The sequence below is a fragment of the Macaca nemestrina genome, chromosome 14 (assembly GCF_043159975.1).
Source record: "Macaca nemestrina isolate mMacNem1 chromosome 14, mMacNem.hap1, whole genome shotgun sequence".
NCBI classification, from domain to species: Eukaryota; Metazoa; Chordata; class Mammalia; order Primates; family Cercopithecidae; genus Macaca; species Macaca nemestrina.
The window spans coordinates 36761356-36785525 of NC_092138.1; the positions used below are offsets into that span (position 1 = coordinate 36761356).

The 24170-nt window shown below is 39.8% G+C and overlaps 1 protein-coding gene across 9 annotated transcripts in view; it reads left to right on the forward strand.

Moving 5' to 3' along the window:
• LOC105489137 (lysine demethylase 4C) overlaps window positions 1-24170 on the forward strand; it is a 416176-nt gene that overhangs the window by 352203 nt on the left and 39803 nt on the right. For all 9 annotated transcript variants that reach the window (XR_011612551.1, XR_011612550.1, XM_071077763.1 and 6 more), the window contains one exon: window positions 17608-17778. Coding sequence is in view for 7 of the 9 variants with exons in the window: in XM_071077763.1 (XP_070933864.1) it covers window positions 17608-17778 (171 nt within the window). In the remaining 2 variants the exon portion in view is untranslated. The remainder of the gene's footprint in view (window positions 1-17607; window positions 17779-24170) is intronic.

Consider the following 24170-nt stretch of genomic DNA (forward strand, 5'->3'; position numbering starts at 1 on the left):
AGTTCCTTTGAAGACAGTTTCCCACATTTGAAAATATTTTAAACCTATTGAAGAAGGGATGAGAGTGGGGTAGAAATCTCAGAAACTGACCTCGTCCCAAGATTTTTAAACTGACGTGAAACCAAGGAAAATACAGCTGCTTTTCACTTTCAGTATTGGAGAGAAACTGATAACTAAATATGGCAACTATACTGCTTGCTTTCCCTTTCTTATCCCGGCACTTGTTTAGCCAGATATAAAAAATATGGCTTAGCACAAAAGTTAGTTACGGAGAACTTTAGTTAGACTGCCTTAAAACTGTTCAGTTCGATATATGTAGGGACCGTGAAGCATCCTGGAAGTAAACGTAACTTTTTTTCTTTAAACTTCTCCATCTGACTTCATTCTTGCTGACCAGACCTCATTCACACAACTGTTTCAAGCAAACATATATATATATATTTTTTTTTGATGAGACAATGGTGGGACACATTTATTTAATACAATGCGTTCTAAAGGCTTTTCAGATACTAACTTATTTAATCTTCAGTGCCCCATTCATGGTAGGTATAGGTTGAGCATCCAAATCCAAAATGCTCCAAAATCTGAAACTTTTTGAATACCAACATGACACACAAAGGAAATGCTCATTTAAGCATTTCAGAATCCACAATTTAAGATTTGGGAAACTAAATCAGTAAGTATAATGCAGACACTCTAAAATTTGAAAAATTCTGAAATACTTCTGCTCCCAAGCATTTTGGATGAGAGATGTGCAACCTGTACTATTACCTTTTTATTTTTTTTTTAACAGATGAGGAAACGGAAACAGAGTTTAAATTTATATAACTTGCTGTATATTACACAGGTAGTAGGTGGAAGAGCTAGGGTACAAAGCCAGGCAATCTGTGACTCAGAGTCCAGGGTGTTCTAAGCACAGGGAATAGTGTGTGCACAAACTTCCTCAAAGGCCTGGTGTATCTGAGGAAGGCTGAAGAGTTCAACGTCAGTGGGTCTAAGACATGTCAGGTTTAGGGGGAGTCAGGATGGAGTGGTGAGTGGGAGGGTGGAGCTGGTGAAGTAGATTGGGTGATCAGAGATTGAAGACTGTCTTTCATAAAAAGTGAAACCCCCTTTTTATATGTCCCTGAATTAAAATTTAAAAAATCTTCTCCCATCTTCAAATTAGGGAAACATTCTTGGCTAAACAAGGATCCGTTTTTAGGGACGAGGTGAGGGACAGGAAGGATTATCCTTTCTAGAGGAGATGGGTCATGGTGAGGAGAAGATTGTTTTGGGGAGGCCTCCTGGGAGCAAGACCCACAGGTACTCAGTTCACCCCTTGGTGGGGTGCAAACGCGTTACCCAATAGCTGTCTCTCACATGCGCCCACATGCACAAAGTGGATCATGCTGAGACCAGGCAGGAGAGGCTATTATTTATCTTGTTTCAAGAGTTCCTCAAAGTAGGGAAGATTAAAAAGAAAAAAGAGTTTCCCATTCAGGCATTAATCTTGAGACTTTCCTTCCTCCATGTTCCCCAAGGGAATTCCTTGGACTCCTTTGCCACTGCTTCAGGCAAATTTAGGGGAGTTCTGCTTTATTCTACAGTGGATGGTCCCATGCAAGGTTTATGTGTGGGCAGTATTAGGAAGCTCAATCTTGAGGCCAAGTGGGAGTGGATTAGAGAGTAGAAGGGATTGATTAGAGGCAGGAAACTGATGCTCCAGAGCGGGTGAGAAGAAACAGAGACCTGGATTTCCACCATGGCCGTGTCCCAGGATGAGGAGAAGGGTCTTGATTATGGGGACACTTTGGAGGTGGAATTAGAGGCCTTGGTAAATCAGAGATAGTGGAGAAGGGAGAGAGAAGACCCCAAGGGACAACCAGTTAATTATAACTGATGATGAGTAGGAATTTTGCCTACTGTCACTTTCAGTGTGCCCATCTAATGCCAGTGAGCTTGCCCTGGCCCCCACAGGGCTGATACATCAAATGTAGCTATAGGTTGAATCTGTCCTTTCAATTTCCTTTTTATTTTCCCTCACTTCATCTGGAGCTCCCTTCCATGGCTTGTTACTGTTTTATTTTAGTTTCTGCTTTCTCCTTTTCATAAAGTGAACCAGAGTTTAGCTAACACTCATCTCACAGTGATCTGAATGGTGTCATTTCCGTAAACTCTCATCTGTGTCTCTAAGATCCTGGGTGTCTTTGTGTTTTGCTGATGATAGAATTGTTTTTCCTTTAACAATTTGGATATTGCAAACTAAAATTCTGTTTAACAAAGTTTGTTTTGACCAGCTATACTCTTTTTTTTCTCAGACTTGCACATAATCATCTAGTTTTTGTATATGATTTTTTTCTTCTACGTAAGTTTTTAAACAAATGGTCTGCTGAATTTGCAGTGTTATTATTGACAAAGAGAGATTTCTGACCAAAGCAAAGGTATGGAGTAAAGAGAATTCTTAGCAAGGACTTAAAAAACACTACAGTGATTCAGACCTGAATCTGATCAATATTCCTAAATCTAACACACATTTTTAAAAAGAAATCTCTCACCTTTCTATCAATAGAAGGGTTTTGTTGAGCTCTCTCTCCACTTATCCCAATGATAGGAAGTGAAGGTTAGATTTGCCTGGGAGGAGGCATATTTAGCGTAGACCTTTTAGAATATTTACATTCAGAACCTATCTTTCTCTTATTCACATTATCAGGTGAAGCCAGAGAAGATAAAATTTTTCTTAATTTTGCTAGGAAATTTAAATATATCCCATTAAACATTTTTAAACCCTATTCAGTACCCCCGAATTTGTTTTCCCACTGCTGATCTTTAGCCGTTTCCATAGGAAGGGCTGGGTCAGTGAGTACTGTGCTTCTCTCTCTGTTCTTTCTGTTGATAGAGCAAGGGCTTAAGGAGAGCCGCTGTAAACCCCCATGCTCACAACAGCCTCAACATACTCTATGAAAGAAGGCAAGGGAGTTTAACGTGATTTTGGAAAAATTACTCTAAAAATGGTTGAACTCTAGGCTATTCTTGGTACTAATGAAAAATAATTTCCTGAGCATTTGATGAGCTCCTATTATGTTGATGAATCTTCAAAGTCTGGGAAATGAGCTTCAGAGGACTGGTACTTCTCAGAATTCTGGATTCATGAAGGCTCGTGCTGGAGAGCATCAGGAGTTGCCAGCATCTGGGAGTGTGGTGTAGTCAAAACAATCGACTCCAGGCAGTCCTGCATTCTGGTTCCTGCTCTGCTTCTTTACTGCTTGCCACTTAGAACCATGCTGAAGTCTTGTTGAGAGACTTACCCGTATCTTAAAGCCCTGATAAATACTGATGTGAGGCCAAATGGGTCCCAGGATGAACATATGAAATTGCTATTTTTTAGGTTAAAACTGGTTTAGTACCAGTCATTTCGTAATATTTGATATAAAACATATTCAGAGGAGAGGGGCTGCTACCATACTATTCCTTAAATTCTGTTTTCTGGGGACAGATCCTTTAGGCCTGGTTCATAGTAGTTAACATCTGAAACATACTGAAACATAGGAAGCACTGAAAAATCTTTCTGCAGCTATGCTACTCTTCTTTATTTTGGAAATAGCTGACATTGTGCATGTGAGCTAGGAATTCATGTTCCTGAGTCTTGTCACCCTCAGGGACAAAAACACAAAATTTTTTCTGTTCTGATATATATGTGGGTACATTGAGAAATTAGTAACAATTGATAACGTTTTAAACTTAATTGGAATGAAGGGAATTAGCACCTATTTAGTTATGAATAATCACATCAATATATTAGCATTTTCATTAGTAAAACTTAATAGCTTTCCTGTCTCTCAAAATATGGCTTTAGTTCTGTGTGTAATAATGTGGTTTCAGGAAAAATATTTACCTAAATTTTTTATTCTGTCCTTATAAAACTGCAAATTGACCCTGATTTTTAAAAAATTCAAGACAAAGGCATTTTGGTGTAGGTGTTTGGTTTTTATCACAAAAGCAGACTCATCAGAATTCTTAGGTGAAACTTGTCAGTGCTGTGTTTTCTACTTGGCTCTGTCATTTCCACCACAGAGTACACTGTGGAACCCGGGAGCCCCTTAGCCGACCTAGATCCCACTGTGGGGGCAACTGCATTAAGAAATACTTACATGGGGCTAGGTGCAATGGCTTTCACCTGTAGTCCCAGCCCTTTGGGAGGCTGAGGCGATATCAGCCTGGGCAACATGACAAAAACCCATCTCTACCAAAAATACTAAAATTAGCTGGGCGTGGTGGTGTACGCCTATGGTCCCAGCTACGTGGGAGGCTCAGGCTGTAGGATCACGTGAGCCCAGGAGGTAAAGACTGCAGTAAGCCAACATTGCGCCACTGCACTGAAATACAGCCTGGGTGACAGAGCAAGACCCCCATCTCAAAAAAACAAAACAAAACAAAACAAAAAAGAAATATTTACATGGGACACTTGATACTTGACAACTTCAAAGGCCAACTTACTGAGGAAAATGAACTCTTCCATTCCAAGGACCACCTATTTGGGTTTTTTTCTTTTCCCTAGATAAGGTGTACTTTCATGTAAAATGCTTTCTTGCTTTTGCATGGAATTAATATTTCTCAGTTCCCAGGAAATTTTAAGCTTTGCAGCAATTTGTACTTTTTTAAAAAAATAATTAAGGCATACAGAATTGTCTGATAGCTTGTTAAGAAAATTAAGTAGTGACATTAATCTCATATTTTAATATTGGTATTAGAGTCAAGCATCATAGATACAGTAGAAAAATATAAATGGAATGTGTCAACAGACACACAACAGCAAAGGGTATTTGACATTCCAACATCTTGTAATGCATAAGAGGCAGGATATTCAATTCCTTCACGTAGAAAACAGTAATTAGATGCCATAGTCATAATGAAATCCTTAGATACTGACAAAATGTAATGAAAGTTTAATATTTTTAAGACTATTAACTACAAGCAATAGAAAAGGCAATTAAATGAAATAACTTCCAATATTTCTAACTAAAAGGCTACCCTCCAAGTCTTGATTGTGTGCCCACTTTCAACAAATATGATACGCAAAACTCAGGATTAGCTCAAAAGGCCTCCTGAAGCCTCTTGGCAGGAAGCCAGTGATTCCAGAGGAATGCGTTATCTTCTTTGTCATATCCTTCCATGGAATATTGGAGCATCCCTGGGCTGTGCACATTTCTCACATGCAAGTCAATACCTCTTTTCTTTCCAGGGAAAACGGGCAGTTTCTTGACCATTGCCAGTCAGAAGTTGGCATCTTTTCACCTTGAAGTGTCACATGTCCTTTCTTGTCTTCTCATCCTATGCTGGTGTAGTGGGTCAGTGAAATTATAATGTCTGAAGAAATGTAAGAAATTCCTGTTTCTTCTGGAATGATACTCTGAAATATCATTTTGGTTTCTCTCTCAACCATAACTGGGCAGACCTGGCACTCGGAAGCTTTTGGTTGGAGCAGGAGGCAGGGAGAAGTGAAACTTTCTTCTTTGTAAGCATCAGATACCTTTATGAGTTATTTTCCGTTTTGTTTGTCCCTCCTTGAGTGGGCCTTTTAGTTAAGTTTGTTCACCTTTCCCCATACATTTCTCAGGAATTAGAAGAAAATACAAAATTTGGTGAAATCCTTACATTCCACAACTTTTAATTATACCTTAAATTTTCATCTTTATTACATATTTGGAGAACAGAGCAGTGTCCTTACTGCATCTGAGAAAGTAACTTTAATTGAGGTAATGTGGACCACCTAAGATTACGTGGACCTTAGGTGATCGAGAACAGGAGGGCCGCAGGCAAGAAACTAGGAAGGATGCAGTTACCGTTAGAGCATCCCAGTTCTTTCCCATCCTGCCCCCACGTGAACCCCATAACATACCTCTCTTTCATGCACAGTGCTGGGTACATGGGTCCACTCAATTAACACTAGACAATGTGACAGATGGATTTAGTTTGCTGATTAATACTGGACTTTAAACACTTTGTGGATTTATCCTTTTTGAGTAACATTGGCAAGATAGACAGAATATGCGCTCCTGCTGTGGATGTGATGGCCAGTAGAAAGCTTTTGGCTGACTTTCCTTTCACTCTACCTTTAGTTGCTTCTTCTGAAGTCCAGAGAAACCTAGGAAGTTTGTGTTTTCTCTTTCTCTGTCATTCTCTCCTCATGTAAGCAGTATGTCTTTATAGGTACGATTACCTCTTCCTCTCTAATTTTGTCTCCTGCTAACATTTGTATAGTGTGTTTTATAGTTACACATAGTACATTATCTCATTTGATGTTCATAGTAAACTTGTGTATGGTACATATTATGATTATACCCATTTGACAGATTATGAAATTGAATTTCAGAGAGGTTCAACAGTCTTCAAAAGTTACAGAATGTTCAGGTTGTCAGAATCAGAGCACATGGCATTTCATTTAGATTGTGCTGTTTTAGTAGTCATTTTTCTAATGTGAGACTATGACTTGGATTTGTTTACATGGTATTATGATTTACCTGGACTTCCTTCTTGGTGGTACGGAAAATCTGTTAAACTATTTAATTAGTCTGTTTTACTTTGGGTTACCTTGTTCAATAACAAAATATTTGCATCTGTTTTAGGTGTGTTTAACCCATTCACCAACTGTATTTGAGAGTCAGAAATCGTTACAGGCAGGAGTTACCATTGAGGGATACCCTGTGTTCCTTGCTTCTCTCGTTTGAAAGTGTCCCATCAGAAGTCATTTAAAGGAAAATTATCTTATTGTTGAGTAAATACTTTTCCTTCCCCTTTTATTCTTTCCAAATTGTAATTCCTCCAACTTTTTTCAACATTGCTTTGAGTATTTTAGGTTCTTCACATTTTCATATAAACTTTAGAATCATCTTGTTAATTTCTACACACACACACACACACACACACACTGCTGTTAATGACTGGGATTGTGGGAATCTATTGCTCTTCCTAAATTATATTATTGGCACCCAAGAAGCCTGAAGAACTCCTGAAATAAAAAAGCCCAAGGCGGAGCTTCTGGGGCCTAGCATCTGGGGACTCACTGATTCTCTAGCAACAGTCGTGAAATCACATGTGACTGTAGGTGAAGCTCATGCCAGGTTTTAGCTTAGCAGTGGCCGAGCTCCACCAGTCAAACTAATGTGAACTCTCGTCTCTGCTCGTGATGAATTAAGTTGCTTACTATTTAGAATACGTAGCAAGCAGGTGGTGCGTTCCTGTTGAGAAGTTGCCACATTAACACAGTGAGGCAAAGATTCTGCTATATCTAAAGATGGTTCTCTCTTCCCAGTACTCTTCACTTACCAAACAGGGCCACTACCTCCAAGGTGAGCTCACGATTCAGATGGAAAAAAATTAGTTTTTCTCAGCATCTAATGCAGCCTGTTTGTGCTTCTACAGACATTAAAGTGAATAAGACCTTAAATCTGCTGGGAATCTGCTTACCACCATTTCCCACTGTATTATATGTTTGTAATTAAAAACCCATGAGAAATAAAAGCACACGTGAACAAACAGATATATGGAAAATTAAATACTTGTGACGTTTTGTTGAGTTGTATGTGTGTTTGTGCTGTAAGAGCAATTATTTGTTCACGAAGTCGCAGGGATTTAGGTTTTTCTGGGTAGAGGATTTTTACATAGCTCTTGTAATTTACAAAGAAAGCTCTCACTATGACAAGGCAAGTTTAGATGAGTGACTCCTGCTGCATACCTCTGGTAAAAGAAGAATAGTTTGTATTGATTTATTTATTCCAATCCTTGTAGAAATTTTTATCAGATGGACACTTTGAAAAATACAATAATAATATTTCACAGGTTATTAATTCATAGAAATTAAGGAGAAATAACAAGGTTGAGATGGTGAAAGGGTCATTGCATACAAATGGAAATGTGCTGTTTGGCCTGTACATTGACTAAGTTACTTAGTTTGGTTTCTTCACCTGTTCAGCCTTGCTGGCGCTGTGGGTTTCTACATACATTATTGGATTTGGATTTACGCCCTTTATTAACATCATATGTAGATAGAGAACCCAGTTGGGGATTTTCCCAAGATGACATCTCCGCCCATGACTCATCTTGCTAAATGTCGGGTGACCCTCCTTCCAGATGTAAACACAGGTCACCCTTGCCAGGTCTGATAAGAGAGTACCTATACGGCCAAAGCAGAGAATCTTCCCTCATTCTACCTCACAAAAGCCCTTCTCTCTGTGCTCTTGCCCTAGAGATTAACTGTTCTCTCTCTGGTCTCTGTCAAAAACTCAGTGGGGAGAAATGATATTTAAGAATGTAGTACGCATGTCCACTTGAATATTTAAGTTAGATTCCTGTGTCAGGTTAGGCCACCAAAAAATTACCAATTTTAGCCTCCATAACTTAACCCTTCATAAGGTGCCTTCGTTGAGTTTCCTTTCATTACTGTGTCTTTTTAGTGACGGTATATATAAGCACCATTATATAAATATTATTGTTGGCTGGGCGCGGTGGCTCAAGCCTGTAATCCCAGCACTTTGGGAGGCCAAGACGGGCGGATCACGAGGTCAAGAGATCGAGACCATCTTGGCTAACCCGGTGAAACCCCATCTCTACTAAAAAATACAAAAAACTAGCCAGGCGAGGTGGCGGGCGCCTGTAGTCCCAGCTACTCGGGAGGCTGAGGCAGGAGAATGGCGTAAACCCAGGAGGCGGAGCTTGCAGTGAGCTGAGATCCGGCCACTGCATTCCAGTTTGGGCGACAGAACGAGACTCTGTCTCAAAAAAAAAAAAAAAAAAAATAGTATTGTTGCCATTTTCATAAGTTTACTGTTAAAAGATTGGCTACTGTGTCATTAAATATTCCAGGTGATAAAATCTTTTTAATTATTATGAAGAAAAATTTGTGTCTTAGAAAATGGGAAAAAATATTATTTTCTTTCATTAATTCTAGCACAAATTTAACAGTTCTCTCAATTTTGAGCGTAGGCAGAGATTGCATTAACAGTTTTTGTAACTCTGTCTACTATTACCATTTTAACAGAAATTTTAAAAATATTATTTATGCTCATCAACAACTCTATAATCAGGATATTAATAGTTGTTAGACCTACCTTTGGATATTATTATTTAATGCATTATTTTAAAAGCATATTTATTTTTTCTTCCTGGTCAGGGAACCAAAAAAGAAAAAGAAAAAAAAGAAAAACAAGTTTATTTTGTAAATATAATTGTTTGTTTGTAATCTTCTGTGTTTATTTTATGCATTTGAAAACATAGTTCTAAGTAGGGCTTCGCAGAGTAGCCAGAGAGGTCCCTGGCACATATTCCAACAGCCTTCCTGGGGTGGTGCATGTGTACTTCCTGGCAACCTCTGGCCTGGTTCAGATCTTTACCTGCATTTTCTTATCTGGAGGGCCTCCTCTTCCTTCCCTGATCTGAGCTCTCTTAATACCTTGCATTATGGTCAGCCATGTCTGTCTCTCTTACTAGTATGTGAGCTATTTGAGAGAAGGGACTCTCTCATTTTTTTATTTTTATTCTTAGCACCTAGGAATGTGCCTTATTTGTAGTGAGCTGTTAGTCATTTCTTATTTAAATGCCATTTTTTTAAACCCCATGCCATCCTAGTACTGCTTTTCCTCCTGGCATTGATTGACAGCTTGTTCTTGGCATTTTGGCTCAGAGTTCACTGCTGTAGAATGCTCATCAGGCGAGGAATGATGATTTTTTTTTCATTGGATTTTCTCAATGCTAGCTTTCAATTTTTTAAAGTCAACCTTTTGGATGTTGTTGTGCCTTTGATGAAGCAGTCCAGATATTAGGAACGTACTTTCCTCCTTCTTCAGGTTGTAATCATTGGTAGTTAGCTGTCTTTTGTTTGAAATTTGCCTGTTTATTTCAACATTGGTAGTCTTAGGAAAGCTAGAGAGTTTTCTTACAAGGGCCTGTGTAATTTCCAAGTTCACACCTGATTGAAGGCAGCATGGTATCAGTGGAGAGAAGACTCTTCTACATTTAAACAGTTGGATCTTATTATTAGTGCTGTCCCTTAGAGGTGGCTTAGTATGATGGGAAGAACAGGTATAGTAATGAATTCCAAAAAGACTTGATTAGTTTTTTTCTTAATACAGCCCCAAACCTGAGAATGAAATTATTTATTTGATTGAAACAACATGTCTTTGGAATCAGTGGTGATTGTTAAAAACAAAGTAAAAGTGCAATTTTTTTCTTATATCACATTTGCCTTAAATATGAGATGTAGGTAAGTCAGATGAAATTTTATGACCAATTTTTTATCATTTCACTTTACAAAGTGTTCATTCTCTCAAGTCTTTCTTACATCATGATTACTGAACTGAAGAATAAATGTTGGAGATGATGTTTTCTTCCTAACTCATTTGGTTGCTGGTTTTTGTTTTTGTTTTTAGCATATCAGTTGAATAGTTCTGACTATACATGGATTAGCTGATATTTAAGGAATTTTTAAAAATTGGAAGGACTTAGTTTTTTATATTTAGTATTTCAGGAATTATTAAATATATAATCAATGAAAAATACAGAGAAACACATAAAGAAGTACTAAATAAATCCCATTACCCAGAGTTATACATTACTAACATTTTAGTAATGGATTTTCTCAGTGTTGCTTTTTTCTAGGCATACATATCTGTGTGAGTGACAAATCATCACAAGATATTGTGGTTTAAACCAGTGATAACTATTTAGCTCAGGATTCTGTAGGTCATCAGTTTAGGCTAGGCTTGGCTGAGGGCTTCTTCTGGTCAAAGCTATGCTGCCTCATGCATCTGTGGTCAGCTGCAGAATAGCTTGTCTGATCTTGACTGGGTTCTCTCACGTTTACTGCCTGTGGTCTGTGTGATCTCTCATCTCCAACAGAGTAGCTTGGGCTTGTTCACACAGCAGAGTCTGAGATTCTTAGAGAGAAAGCAAAAGTGTTCAAGGCCTCTTGAACAAAAGGCTATGAATTTGTGTACCATTACTTCTGCTGTATTCTTTTGGCCAATGCAAGCTAAGCCACAGTCTAACCCAGATTCAAAGGGTGGGAAATAAACTTCAGTCCTTGATGGGGGGAACTACAAAGTCACATGCACGGGATGTGGAAACGGGGAGGAGTGAAGATTTTTGTGCAGTTTGGAAATTTACCACAGTGTACGTGTGTGTATACATATGTCTATGTAGATGAAAAGTGAGAGCATATACATTCTGCATTTTTATCACCAGACCTGCTCCAAATCCAAGTTACTAATCCAACCCTTTGGGTATATTGGGGAAAGTAAATAAATCTTATGTGGGAACTGCCTCAACAAGTATCTAGAACAATACCTCCCATTCAATCAATGGAAGGCTTAAAAAAATAAATAAAAGGAAATGTAATTTCTTTAGGCCACTACTTGAATTCTATTGGTGTTACTTCCTGGTTGGTTTTATTTCCTAGCTCATGTTTTCCTGTGTTTACTTCCTGGTTGGTTTTACTTCTTCACTCATTTTTTCCCATGCTTATTTCCTCTCTCATTTCTTTTCATGTTTATTCTTCTGGTTGATGGTCTGGAGCACCCATGTTGTATTAGTCTGTTTTCATATTGCTGTTAGTCTGTTTTCACATTGCTGTAAAGAACTACCTGAGACTGGGTAATTTATAAAGAGAAGAGGTTTAATTGACTTATGGTTCTGCAGGTGTACAGGAAGCATGGATGGGGAGGCCTCAGAAAACTTACAATAATGGTAGAAGACGAAGGGGAAGCTGCTCATCTTACATGGTGCGAGCAGGAGGAAGAGATAGTGGGAGATGCTATACACACCCACAGTTAAACAGCCAGATCGTGTGAGAACTCTATCACAAGACAGCACTAGGGGGATGGTGCTAAACCATTAGAAACCACCGCCATGATCCAGTCACCTCCCACCAGGCCCCACCTCCAATACTGGGGATTCCAATTCCATGCGGCTTTGAGTGGGGACACAGAACCAAACCATATCACATGTCATGGGAGAGCACTGCTCTAGACTACTTCTAAACTGTTCTGAGATCTTAGAAAAGTCACTTGACTTTATCAAGAGTGTCAGTAGATGTTACATCATCTATTCAAAATAAAAACTACCTCACAAAATTATTGGGAGAATTTAATTACCTCATGTATATGGACATATGTTGGAAACTCTAGATGTGTTATTTTTCCTAGGAATTATTTATGCTTTTATGGAATATCTATAACTTTTTTTTACCTAACATTTTGGTCATCTCCCCAGCATCTCTAACTGGCTCTACCATTTTAAAAAATGACATGTATATTTTTTTAAGCTACTGTTTGTTCATTTCTGCTTAGTTCATATTAAAGAAAATTCAAGTTTTACAGCCTTAGCTTGCACACTAATCTTCAGAACACCATAGCCATTTCTTTAATCTGATGGATGCCCTCACATGACGCCTGTCTTTTCTGATCAGAAATGACATTCTTAACATCAGTGGATTCTTAGGCTTTTCTGACAGGAAATATTTTTGAGGATATATAATCAGTTATGGGGTATGCTTGTCAATACATTTTTCCTGCAAAAATAAATCAGAAATCCTATCAAAATAGCATTATGACAGGATTATAATCCATTTCCCTTAGTACTCCTCATGAAATGGGCATGCCTGACGTTTCTGAGAATTTTTATTTAGGTGAAGGTTGTGTATTTAATTTATATACTGGCCATTTTTCTAACCAGCCAATCTGCATAAATTTCATATTCTAAGCAGGAAGAAAATGGTTGTGATCTGGAACCAGCCTCTTCCTTATAAAGCCTGCATCACCTTCCTTTTCTCTTGGCTGGCCTCTTCTACTTTCCAGACCCTGTGAATTTCACCATAAACCTTCTCTATTCCCTTCCCCTACCCACATACATGCACACCCAGCCAAAGAAAGAGAAACCAAAGAAACAGAACCTGTAGGGATGAATAGGGATATCACTCTACAGTGCCCCTTTGCTTCTCTTTGCCCTTTTCTGGACAGAAGCAGATAGAATTCATTCCTCTTCCATTTTGAAAATTTGTGCACATTCACTCACCCACTCATTTATCCATCCATTCATTGATTCACTGTTCATCTGTCAGGAACAGTGTTACAGACACCGTGCTGGGTTCTCTGGATAAAAAGACAAGCTCTGGCACTGATTCGCAGAGTTTACCCTGTCATTAAAGGGATAGTAACTGAAAGAGTCATGTGGCCAGGGTCTTAAGAGAGTTGTAAACAAAGGCTCTGGGAGCCCTGGGGATGCAGAGGAGACCACATTATGCTTTCCTTCCTAGGGACCGTAGCTGTGTGCCTGAATTTGACAAGAGTAGGGTCAGAGGCTGCTGGAGCGGGTGAGGTGAAGGGTAGGTGCCTAGATTGTTTTTTCAGCAGTGATTTGGGGCTGGATTGATCCTTGTCAGTGTGAAGTCAGGGTACTGCCCACTCATCCATGCCAATGACTCAGGTACTGTAGGAAAGTGGTTGATTTGCCTGAGCCGAAGGTCTCAGGTATGTTCTTCATTTCCTAGATGAAGCCAGTTAGGATTTACTGAGAGTCTGCTACCGATGAGGCTAGGCATCCTTTGTGCTTCATCCTGTTTTATAGCATAACTTTGATTTAGGTATAATTTCTTCCACAGGTGACCAAACTGAAGCTGAGGATGACAAGGGTTATGTAACACCCCCGAGATCACACAGCTTGAAAGAGTAATCAGCTTAGAATGCAAATCTCAACACATTGTCCCCTTTGAGGGCAAACAATTTTTAGTAAAACTGCCAATATACACTAAATAACTAATACCATATTAAAATACAGTGCTTGTATTTCTGACCATGACTGTGTTTCAGTTTGACAGAGAGGGCAGCATCTGCAAGAAAGTTCTGCCAAGATGAAGGCTGTGTATCCCTAATCCACATCACTCAGGGCCACTGTCTGTGGCCACACAGGTTGTGAATGTGGCCTCCTAGAGTTAGTTGTAACCTGTACAACCTGAAGTAGCTGTCATGGGCCCAATCTTGGAGTCGCATCACTTGCATGCTGTGCCTCCACTCATATTAATTACTACATCCAAGTCATTCTCTTAGTTTAAAAGGTTTTAAAAGGTTGGATATATTTAAAGGGAATGAATGGGGGTAAAGTCGTAAACTGCATAATTATCTCCGTATATGTTAAATACTATCACCTAGCTGTTAAATATTTCTACTTCAAGTATAGTGATATAAATCAGGCTTCTTACTGTTGTGCTTTGTCAAATGTTTACATACCTACCCACACCTAAAGGTATAGAAAAATTTCCCAAGCAACCCACTAATCACTGGGGAATGATTTCAGGGAGGAAAGAAGGAAAGTATCCTTTTGTTCTGTCAGGTATGTGGGACACTAGATGGGAGAGATGGTTAGAGACCCTTACGAAGATGTGTGTTGGGAGGGGGCCTGCCCCTTTGTCCAAATCATGAGCATTCTTGTCCCCAGTTCCTTTCTCCAGATCCTCATCTCCCACTGTACTGTCGCTCTAAGCTCCACCAGCCCCTTGTCTATGGCCACACAGACCTGGATCACCTGTCTTCTATATCTAAACCCCTCAGTGGCTTCCTAGGTTCACAGAAGAACATTTAGACTCCCTAGGATGGCATAAGAACGGTTCTCCCCCACTCCCAGTGGCCTGACCCCTGGTCCCTAGGCCATTTCTCTAGTTTCTCCTACTTTCTACACCATAGCAAGACCTCTTGCAGTTCCCACAACAGAATGGCTGCTTCCTGCTTCTGGGCCTTTGGTCATGCCCGTCACTCTGTCCTTGATTGTGTTCTTCCCCTAATTCTGACTGCTGCACGCCCAGGAATGAGGAGTCCTGCTGTAGTTGGCATGCTGGAATGTGTTCATCAGTCTTCTCTCACACCACCTGTGAAGTGGCTTCATGGCGCATACCTGTGTAGGCCTGTTCCAGGAAGCAATACAGCCTTAGTGGTTTTGTATATTTGACTCTCCAACACCAGATCTGGTGCCCACTGGCTAGCTATAGATGACTGTTGAGGAAATTAGTCAATGAATGACTCTCTGGGAATGTCTTTGTTTGGTTTCTAGAAGAAAAAGATTAAGCATAACACTGTGCACACTACAAGGTGTGTTTTAGCTTTTTTGAAATTCATGGGGGAAACAAAAGCAAAGCCTCTAATTGACTTGTGATTCTGGATGATGATAAACTGAATTTCCCAGGAGTGTTCTAAGTATCTATGCAAGAAAATACTGGGGTTTAATGAGTCCCAGCTTCCTGTAGGTACAAATGACATGTCCGGCTAATTTTGGTCCCTTCGGGATTATGACGGCCTGGACCTTCCCATGAACTTGGTTCAGGGCCTTCCCAGCAGGTCAGAGCTCATGACATCCAACAAATCAGAGTTGATGCATGAGCCTTTGAGGCTGGTATAAAGAAGATCCAGTCTTCAGAGCAGACTTTGGCATTAGATATTGACTGCAGTCTCTTCCTAGTAGGTACGGGCTTTGTAGACAGAGTTCCTGAAAGGGGAACAGGGACTATAGCCTTATCTTGAAAATCAAGCAACCCAAAACACATCAAGCTAACATTTCTAGAGCACTTAATATGTGCCAATCACTCTGCCAGGTATTTCTGAGAGAAGTCATTTGTTCTTAAGTCTTATGTTTCCTTAGCATGATGTGTATACCCTGAGGCCTACACCTGGTTTTATAGGATGCCAGGAATATGTGTGGAAGGAGAATAGGGGGAGGGAGAAAATGAAATAAAGATGGAGTCTACAACTCATGCCCATATTCTTAGGAAAGGACTGCAACCCAGCTGTTATCAGTATGAGCTGGTAATTGAACTTGAGTCTTAATTTTTAATTTAAAAATAAGATGAACTGTCATATGTGTTAGTTTTTCTAGTCTAAAACTATTACTACAGCTCTCCTACAGGTCTTAAAAATTACTTGGGTGTATTTAGGGATTGAGCAAATGAGTAAATGGGTTTATATTGTAGAAGCCAACGTTTTCGCTGAAAAAGGATGAAGATACAAATACAGAATAGAGGGAGGCAAGAAAGAATCTGCAGGGATGAATAGGGATATCACTCTGAACTGGTGATTTCCAATATATGTGTGCTTGTGGCAAATTGATATATGCATGTGTGTATTTATGCACATAAATGTGCACATGTTAAATGCATGTATTTCATTGTTCCATCTGCTGGAACAACTGAGAATCAAAGATACTCCTGAAATAAGAGCATACCTAAGCACCTGTATCTGAGTTTCTAATGTCACTGCCCCTCTGAACTGAACTATACTCCTGGAATGGCTAATTTCAGGACTAGTGCAAGATGATCCTGAAACATCTTATCAGACAAGATAGTAAGGAACTGCCGGTTAAAAAAAAAAAAAAAAAGGAAGATCACAAGAACCAGAAGGGGGCTCTGACTGGTCAAATCTGGGACAGTTTGAACACCAAAATAATAAAGTAAAGTATGAACTATAAACAACTGGGGAGGAGGAATTCATCAGCCCATAATGACAATGGATGAATAAAGACAGATGGACAGATGGATTGATGGATGGATGGTTGGATGGATGGATGGATGGATGGATGGATGGATGGATGGATGGATGCGTGCAGGGAAATATGGGCGACTCCTGCTTACCAAATGTCAACTAAATAATAAATGTGGATGGGGTGGTAGAGCAGGAAATATCAGTATACACCACCATTGCAGTAAAGATTATGCACGAAACTCAATGGACACTAATTCCAAACAGTTTAAGAGGAACAGGACATTTATATAGTGACAAAAGTGTCTTTCACAGATTGCTTTAGTATAATAGAAAAATAGTAATTAAGTGGAGAAATTGAACTATACTTTGATCAGGATCAAAATTAACATCACCATTGAGGGGTAAGCAAACATCACGTACCTTCATATGAAATATCCTGAGAACAAGACAACATCACCTATTTGGGATTCTGGCCAAAAATGTATAACCTGAATCTAATCATGAGGAAGCTTAAGACACAGGCTTTGTTAAAAAGCAGGAGGAGGAAGAATTGTATCCTTCCAAAGTATCACTGCCATAAACAAAGACAGAGGAAATGGTCCTGATTAAAGAAGCCTAAAGAGATGTGGCAACTAAACGCAATACTTGAGTCTAGACTGGATTTCTGTACTTGGGAGTTTGAGGGTAGGGAAGGTGGATACCATAATGGCCATTATTGGATCATTTGACCAACTGGAGTGTAGATGGAGATTAAAGTATCCTATCAGTGTTCAGTTTCCTGAAGTTGATATATTTGGATATACACATACACGTGTGTATATATATATACACACACACATACATATTCTTTCTCTCTTTGTATATGCATACACACACAAAACCAATGGATGAACCTGGGTAAAGAGTGATAGTATAAACAAGTATTGTTTATACTATTTGTATTCTTGCAACTTTTTTGTAAGTTTGAAATTATTCTTCAATATTAAGTTAAAAATTTTAAAAAAAATCTTGGCGAAATAAATGATTGATTTTCAAATGAATACTTTTTATTTTATGTCCTTTCTTTTCCTGTTCTCTCTCTTATTTATTTTCTTTTTCGCGTCCCTTCTTTTAGAAGCCCAAGGTTTGCGAGAAGGTCATTTCCGTGGGACAGACGGTCATCACGAAGCATCGGAACACCCGGTATTACAGTTGCAGAGTGATGGCTGTGACGTCGCAGACCTTCTACGAGGTCATGTTTGATGATGGCTCCTTCAGCAGAGACACATTTCCTGAGGATATCGTGGTAAGTGGGCTTCCTTGAGTGCCTGCTACCCAGAGTCATTAAAAAAAAAACCAAAGTAGCCGAGCCCTTCAGAATTTTTATTTTGGCTTTTTGAGTAGCTCATTCACTTGGTTCATAGCCTTTATCATTCTAAATAATAGCCAGGTGAACTTAGACTGATCTTCCCAGATTCTTTTAATTGAGTGAGAAATGTTATTTGGCCAAGAAATAAGGGAGCAGCCCTCATGACCTAGTCACCTCTCGAAGGCCCACCTGTTCATAGTATCACACTGGCAACCCCTGAATTTTGGATGGGACCTATTCAAACCATAGCAGATACGAATCCACCTATTCTTTTCTGTTACAAGATGTGAACAAATTTGAATTCCTTTATGACTTCTTTTTCTTTACGCTTAACTAGAGAATATGGCTTTGATTAATCTGACTTGACAATGTGTTTAAATCTTTGGCTATTCCTCATGGGAGTAACAAAAGTCACACAGAAGAGAGGCTGTGGCATTTAATGAGTTGCGTTACTGTGGCAGAGACTAGAACTCTGTGTGTGTGTATGCGCGCGTGTGTGTATGCGCGTGTGTGTATGCGCGCGTGTGTATGCGCGTGTGTGTGTATGCGCGCGTGTGTCTGGCTGTCTTGTTGGTCTGTCTCCATCTCCTCCTGCCTCTGTCCCCCACCAAACACCTTGAGGGCGCTCATTCTGAGGAACTAGTGAACGTGTGCCAGGGCAATGACTGACCTTGTTTCAGGCTTGCTTTTTAGCAGGTGTTTTCACAAGAAGAGCACTTTCCACAGAGGGTTTTTTTTTGACACCGAAATCAAAAGTCTTACAGTGACTGAGAGGAGAGTGAGTGAGTCTGGTGCTGATCCTGTTATCCCTTCTCCTCTCGGGGGGTGTGTGAGTTTGGGGAGCTGACCCTTCATAATGTAGTCGTCACTTCTGCCTTGTCCTGGGTCTCTGTTGATGCTTTGCTTTTGTTTGTACTTGGAAAGATATTTTCAGCGACTCTTTAATAGTCATAATTGTATATTATGTGCGGTTGAAAATTAAATGTAACCTTTTGAGATTGCTGAAGACAGTTTCTAGGATTTTGGTCTCCAGGAGTTGAAGAAACATTGCTTTGGTTAGTTTTGTTATACTTACCTCTCTCTATGCTGGTAAGAATGACAAGTATATAAACAAAAGTGACCTTATTTGAAAGATTTTAAAGCAAATGAATGTAAATTATTTAAAAATCCCAGAAGAGTGAATTGTGTTTCTTACCAGGGTTCTAGCTGGAGCTTACATTTACTGCATTGCCATTGTTATTCATAAACAGCATCCCTTAGGTGACATACTCTCCTCCTTAGAATTAGAATTAGTGTCCCTTCAAGCACTCAATCTACATTCACTGAATACCTGCTCTGTGTCACGTACTTACCACACTAGGTGCTGGGAAACATAAAAAGAAAGATGTAATCCTTGCTCAGTCTTGGTGGGAGGTAGGCTGGTAAATGGATGCTTTCTCCACCGTGGACCCATGTCTAGAACCTGTGTGGTTCTATACTTGAACTACAAGCAATCTACCACCTGTTGGGGCTGGAAGAATGAGTAACACTTACTGACATTTACCATGTTCCAGGCACTGCTCCAAGAACTAGACCCATGAACTCAGTTCATCCTCATAACCCTACACACTAGGGATTATAATTTTTTCACATTTTGCTGTTGAGGAAACTGAGGCACAACATGGTGAATAATTGTCCCAAGGTCACACATAACTAAGAAGTTTCAGAAACACTATTTGATTACGTGTATTCCGTCTCTAGAAATTCCACTCTTAATCCTGGGGAAGAAAGGACATTTAAAGCAGTAGGAGAAGGGGTATGTGGGAGCAAGAAAGACTTGAAAAGCCATTGGTAGAATGAGGCCCCTGGACTTTCACCAGCCCTGTGCAGGCTACATAGTTATTTCAGAATTAGCCTTCTCTTGTGAAGACTGTGAATACTGAGCTGGCAAAAGACAGAAGACCTTTTCGTGAGGAACACTGTGGCAGTGGGATGAAAGACTTCTGAGCACTAATTTCAAAACCTGAGCACAGTTAAACAGGTAAAACCAGTGAGGTCTTTAGCCATGATAGGAATTAATGAACCCTAGATTCTCTTTTACATCACAAGCCTATACACACTACACCAGTTTGAGGCTTTCCTGGAATGTCTTTACATTGGAAAAGAATGTCTGTGATCCTGTCATGTTTGAAATCCTGCAAGCATTTCCTTTGACACCCTCCATTTCCTCCCTCTGTGAACCAGAACCAATGTGATTTTAAGTACACTTGAGTGTTGTGAGAAGAACACAGACGCTAACCCATAGAAGAGTTTTCCGGAGCACATGCCGTTTAAATCAACGAGAATGAAAAAGCAAAACTCTTCACACCTTGGTTAGCTGTCACTTAGCATTTTTGATAAGGATTTGAGACTTAGCAGCAGTTGCCCATGTGGTCACAACTGTTGCCCTGGAGGGTGGCGGGTAGCATGGAGTGGCATGAATTCACATAGATTGGAAAGAACGCGTCTATCTAAATGTGGGTGAATAGTAATGTCTTTTTTTTTTTTTTTTCTTCTTTGTGACAGGGCCTCATTTCGTCACCTAGGCTGGAGTGCAGTGGTATGATCACAGCTCATTGCAGCCTTGAGCTCCTGGGCGCCAGTGATCCTCCTGCCTCAGCCTCTTGAGTAACTGGAACCACAGCCATGTGCCACCATGCCTGGCTATTTTTTTTTTTTTTTTTTTAATTTTTTGTAGAGGTGATGTCGAACTGTGTTGCCCAGGCTGGTCTCAAACTCTTGGGCTCAAGCGATCCTCCTGCCTCGGCATCCCAAAGTGCTGGGATTACAGGTGTGAGCCACTGCCACTGGCCTAATAACTTCTTCAGAAAAAAACAAAACAAAACAAAACAAAAACCAAATTCATCTTTGAGCAGGTCTTCTCTATTTTGTCTGACCTTTCCTCCTTCTATGCTCTCCACCGCCATATACTAATCTCTTGCCTTCTTGGTTCCCCATTCCAGGCTCCTAGTAGGAATAATTCAATCGGACTGTATTTCAAGTTCCATATACTTTCTAACAGTGTCACCATTGTTAGCTGCTGTGGCCTCTTCCCTCTCTTACCTTGGTGATGAATGAGGCTTCCTCAGCTCCCTCTTGCTGACTCTATAGGGGAAGTTTTTTTTCCACTTATAATATTGTATTAGGCAGGGTTCTCCAGAGAACCAGAACCAATAGGAGATACACTTATAGAAAGAGATGATAAGGAATTGGCTCTGTGATTATGGAGGCTGAGAGGTCCCAAGATCTGTAATCAGCAGGCCCAAGACTCAGGAAGAGCTGATGTTGAATTGGAGTCCAAAGGCAGGAGAAAGACTACTGCTCAAGCTTGAAAGCAGTCAAGCAGGAAGAATTCCCTCTCCCTTGGGGAAAGGCCAGTTTTTTTGTTCTATTCATGCATTCAAACTAATTGCATGAGGCCCATGCACATTAGAGAGGGCAGCCTGCCTTACTAGGTCTATCATTTTAAATGTTAAACTCATGTAGAAACACCCAGGGTAAAGTTGGATTAGATATCTGGCCACTCTGTGTCCCAGTCAAGCTGACATAAAATTAACCAACATAAATATATTGTCCTGGGATGCTAGGTTTGTGGATTGTAGAAGACTCTTTAGCTTGTGGAGACAGAAGCTGGGACTCTGTGGCAGAATGCATTTTCCTTTCCTTTCGAGCAGCCATGTGGGTCAGTCAGTGTGTAGGTCCCTGTAGGTCGACTCTCTTTGCAACAGTTTGTCCTGGTCATCATCCAGGTATCTGAAATGCAAAGCCATGGGTTTAAAAGGTAAGCTTTAAAGCCTGGGCAACATGGTGAAACTCTGTTTCTACAAAAAAATAATTAAAAAATTATTAGGCATGGTGGCACATGCCTTTAGTCCCAGCTATTTGGGAGGCTGCAGCAGGAGGATCTCTTGAGTGCAGGAGTTTGAGGCTGCAGTAAGCTATGATCACGCCACTGCACTCCAACCTGAGTGACATAGTGAGACCCCTTCTCAGATAGATAGATAGATAGATAGATAGATAGATAGATAGATGGATGGATAGTAAGTTTTTAAAATTTCAAGTATTAATAAAGATTGGGAGCCTGTTTCTCACTGAAATTAATGAAAGCTACATAACTAAATGCCTTTATAGTATGCCAGCTAGACTTCAATTTCAGATATAGAAGTTTGATGTTATATTTTAAGATAAAATGTATATGTATAATTAAGTATAGTTTCATATATGCTTTATTCCTTATATGATATAATTATGTTTATACCATACACATTTATTCATTTATTTTTGAGATGGGGTCTTGATGGCTGATCATGGCTCATTGCACCCTTGGCCTCCTGGGCTCAAGTGATCCTCCTGCCTTAGCCTCCCAAGTAGCTGGGACTACAGGCATGTACCACCATATGCAGCTAATGTTTTTATTTTTATTTTTGTAGAGATGGGGTCTTACCATGTTGCCCAGGCGGGCTCAACTTATCCTTCTGCCTCAGCCTCCCAAAGTGCTGGGATTATAGGCATGAGCCATGGTGCCCAGCCCCACACACCATTATTTAAGCCATGGGGCTTAATTGCTAAGATCATCCCACTTCCACTTTTGATAATTCATCTGCATCAGAACTGTTGTCTGGGAGATGGGGACCCTGCTCAGTACCATAATGGAAAGTTACATCAGGACATAAAAAAACAACGTAATCAGGTTTGTTTCTGTTTCAGTATCTTGAAGATCATGGCAAAATAATTACATGGTGAAAACACTAACTACATTTCACATTCCTCAGAGAAATCTTGTTTTCGTTAGGTGATATACCTGTAGCATGAGCAACTGGCGGTAGAAAGTGATGTTTTTCTTCTGTGTATCCAAAAACTCTCTAATCCACATAATGTGCGTATCAGGTGTGAGTGCCACTGGGAAGAATTATTCATCAAATTATTCATCAAATGTAGTGTGACCCTGATGTTACTGGCTACTGAAGAACCAGTTTCTCTAAGCCTCAGGTACTTGTTAACTAGAATTGCTCTAAGGGTACAGTGCAATTTCAGTTTCCTATGAAAATCAAATTTAGGATATCAAGTTTAATCATCCCAAGCTATTTATCTATGTATGACACAAATATAGTCCCTTGTGGAGCCTGATGCTTTAGTAAAGAAAGTTACATACCCGTATTTATAGAGTTGATGATTGCAAATCATTTCATAAACCCAACAGATGAGAACCCTTTAATGCAGGCTGGCCTATCCCATGTTTGAGAATAAATTTGGCAGGCATTAAAAATGCTCATGTTAGGGTTATGTGACTGGAGAGAGCACTTGGAGTAGTAAGGAGAAACACTCTTTAACTACCAGGAAATGTCTTTCCCTACCTAGGTACTTTATTTCTGTGCTAGCCAGAAAAAATGTCCAAAAAATTCTCTCTCAACAATGCACCTGCAAAATGTATGTATCAGCCCAGTTAAACTCCACATGCAGTCTGTAGCTGTCAAGGGAAGTAATAAAAGATGTATTACTACACACCTCCATCTGTCAGTCTATGAAATTGGGACACACTTCTGACGAATTTTTTTGCCTTCCACTATTTTGATGGAAATGAAAGTTGCCCACCTGAAAGTACTCAACGAACATAAAGATTCCAGGGCCTCTGTTAGCCTCTGCCAAAACCTGGGATCCTCTAGCATGCCCCTGTTGACAGTGGAGTGATGACTGTTTCCTTTCCTCTGAACTTTGAGCTCACTTTGAGGGAGGAGAATGGTACAGTGGACACTTGAGTTCTCACTTACCATTCACCCCTGGGCGTGAGAAGAGAAACAGGACTGTTTAAAAATTTGATAGCAGGAGTCCATCACTGAAATTTCCATGAGGACTGGCTACATTTTTCAGCTTTGGTTGAAATGTGAAAGAAGCATGAAAACAATACTCTTCAAGATTCTGGGGGTGGGTAGTCATGGGCTTTAGTTTTGAGGGCTGTACGATGCAAACTGAGGTTCTTGCAGCCAATTTTTTTTTTCTCACATAAAGGCAGTTTGCTTAAACTTTCCGGCCCCAGTTTTTTTTCCCTACTAGTTTGAAAGGAGCAAATAAACTAAATGCCTGACACATAGTAGGCAAAAGTCCAATTTTTTAGAATATAAACTTCAGTATGTAGAACTTTTTTTTTTTCTTTTTCCTTCCCATCTAGTTTATACTAACCTCTTCTGGTCTTGAAATTTGGAGTTAGAAGATGTGTCCTCAGAACTTCGTGCCTACTTGTCAGATTAAATGAGATCCTGTACTTGTGAGGTTTTGCTGGGTCCATTTATCATTCCCACTTGTTATAAAGTAGT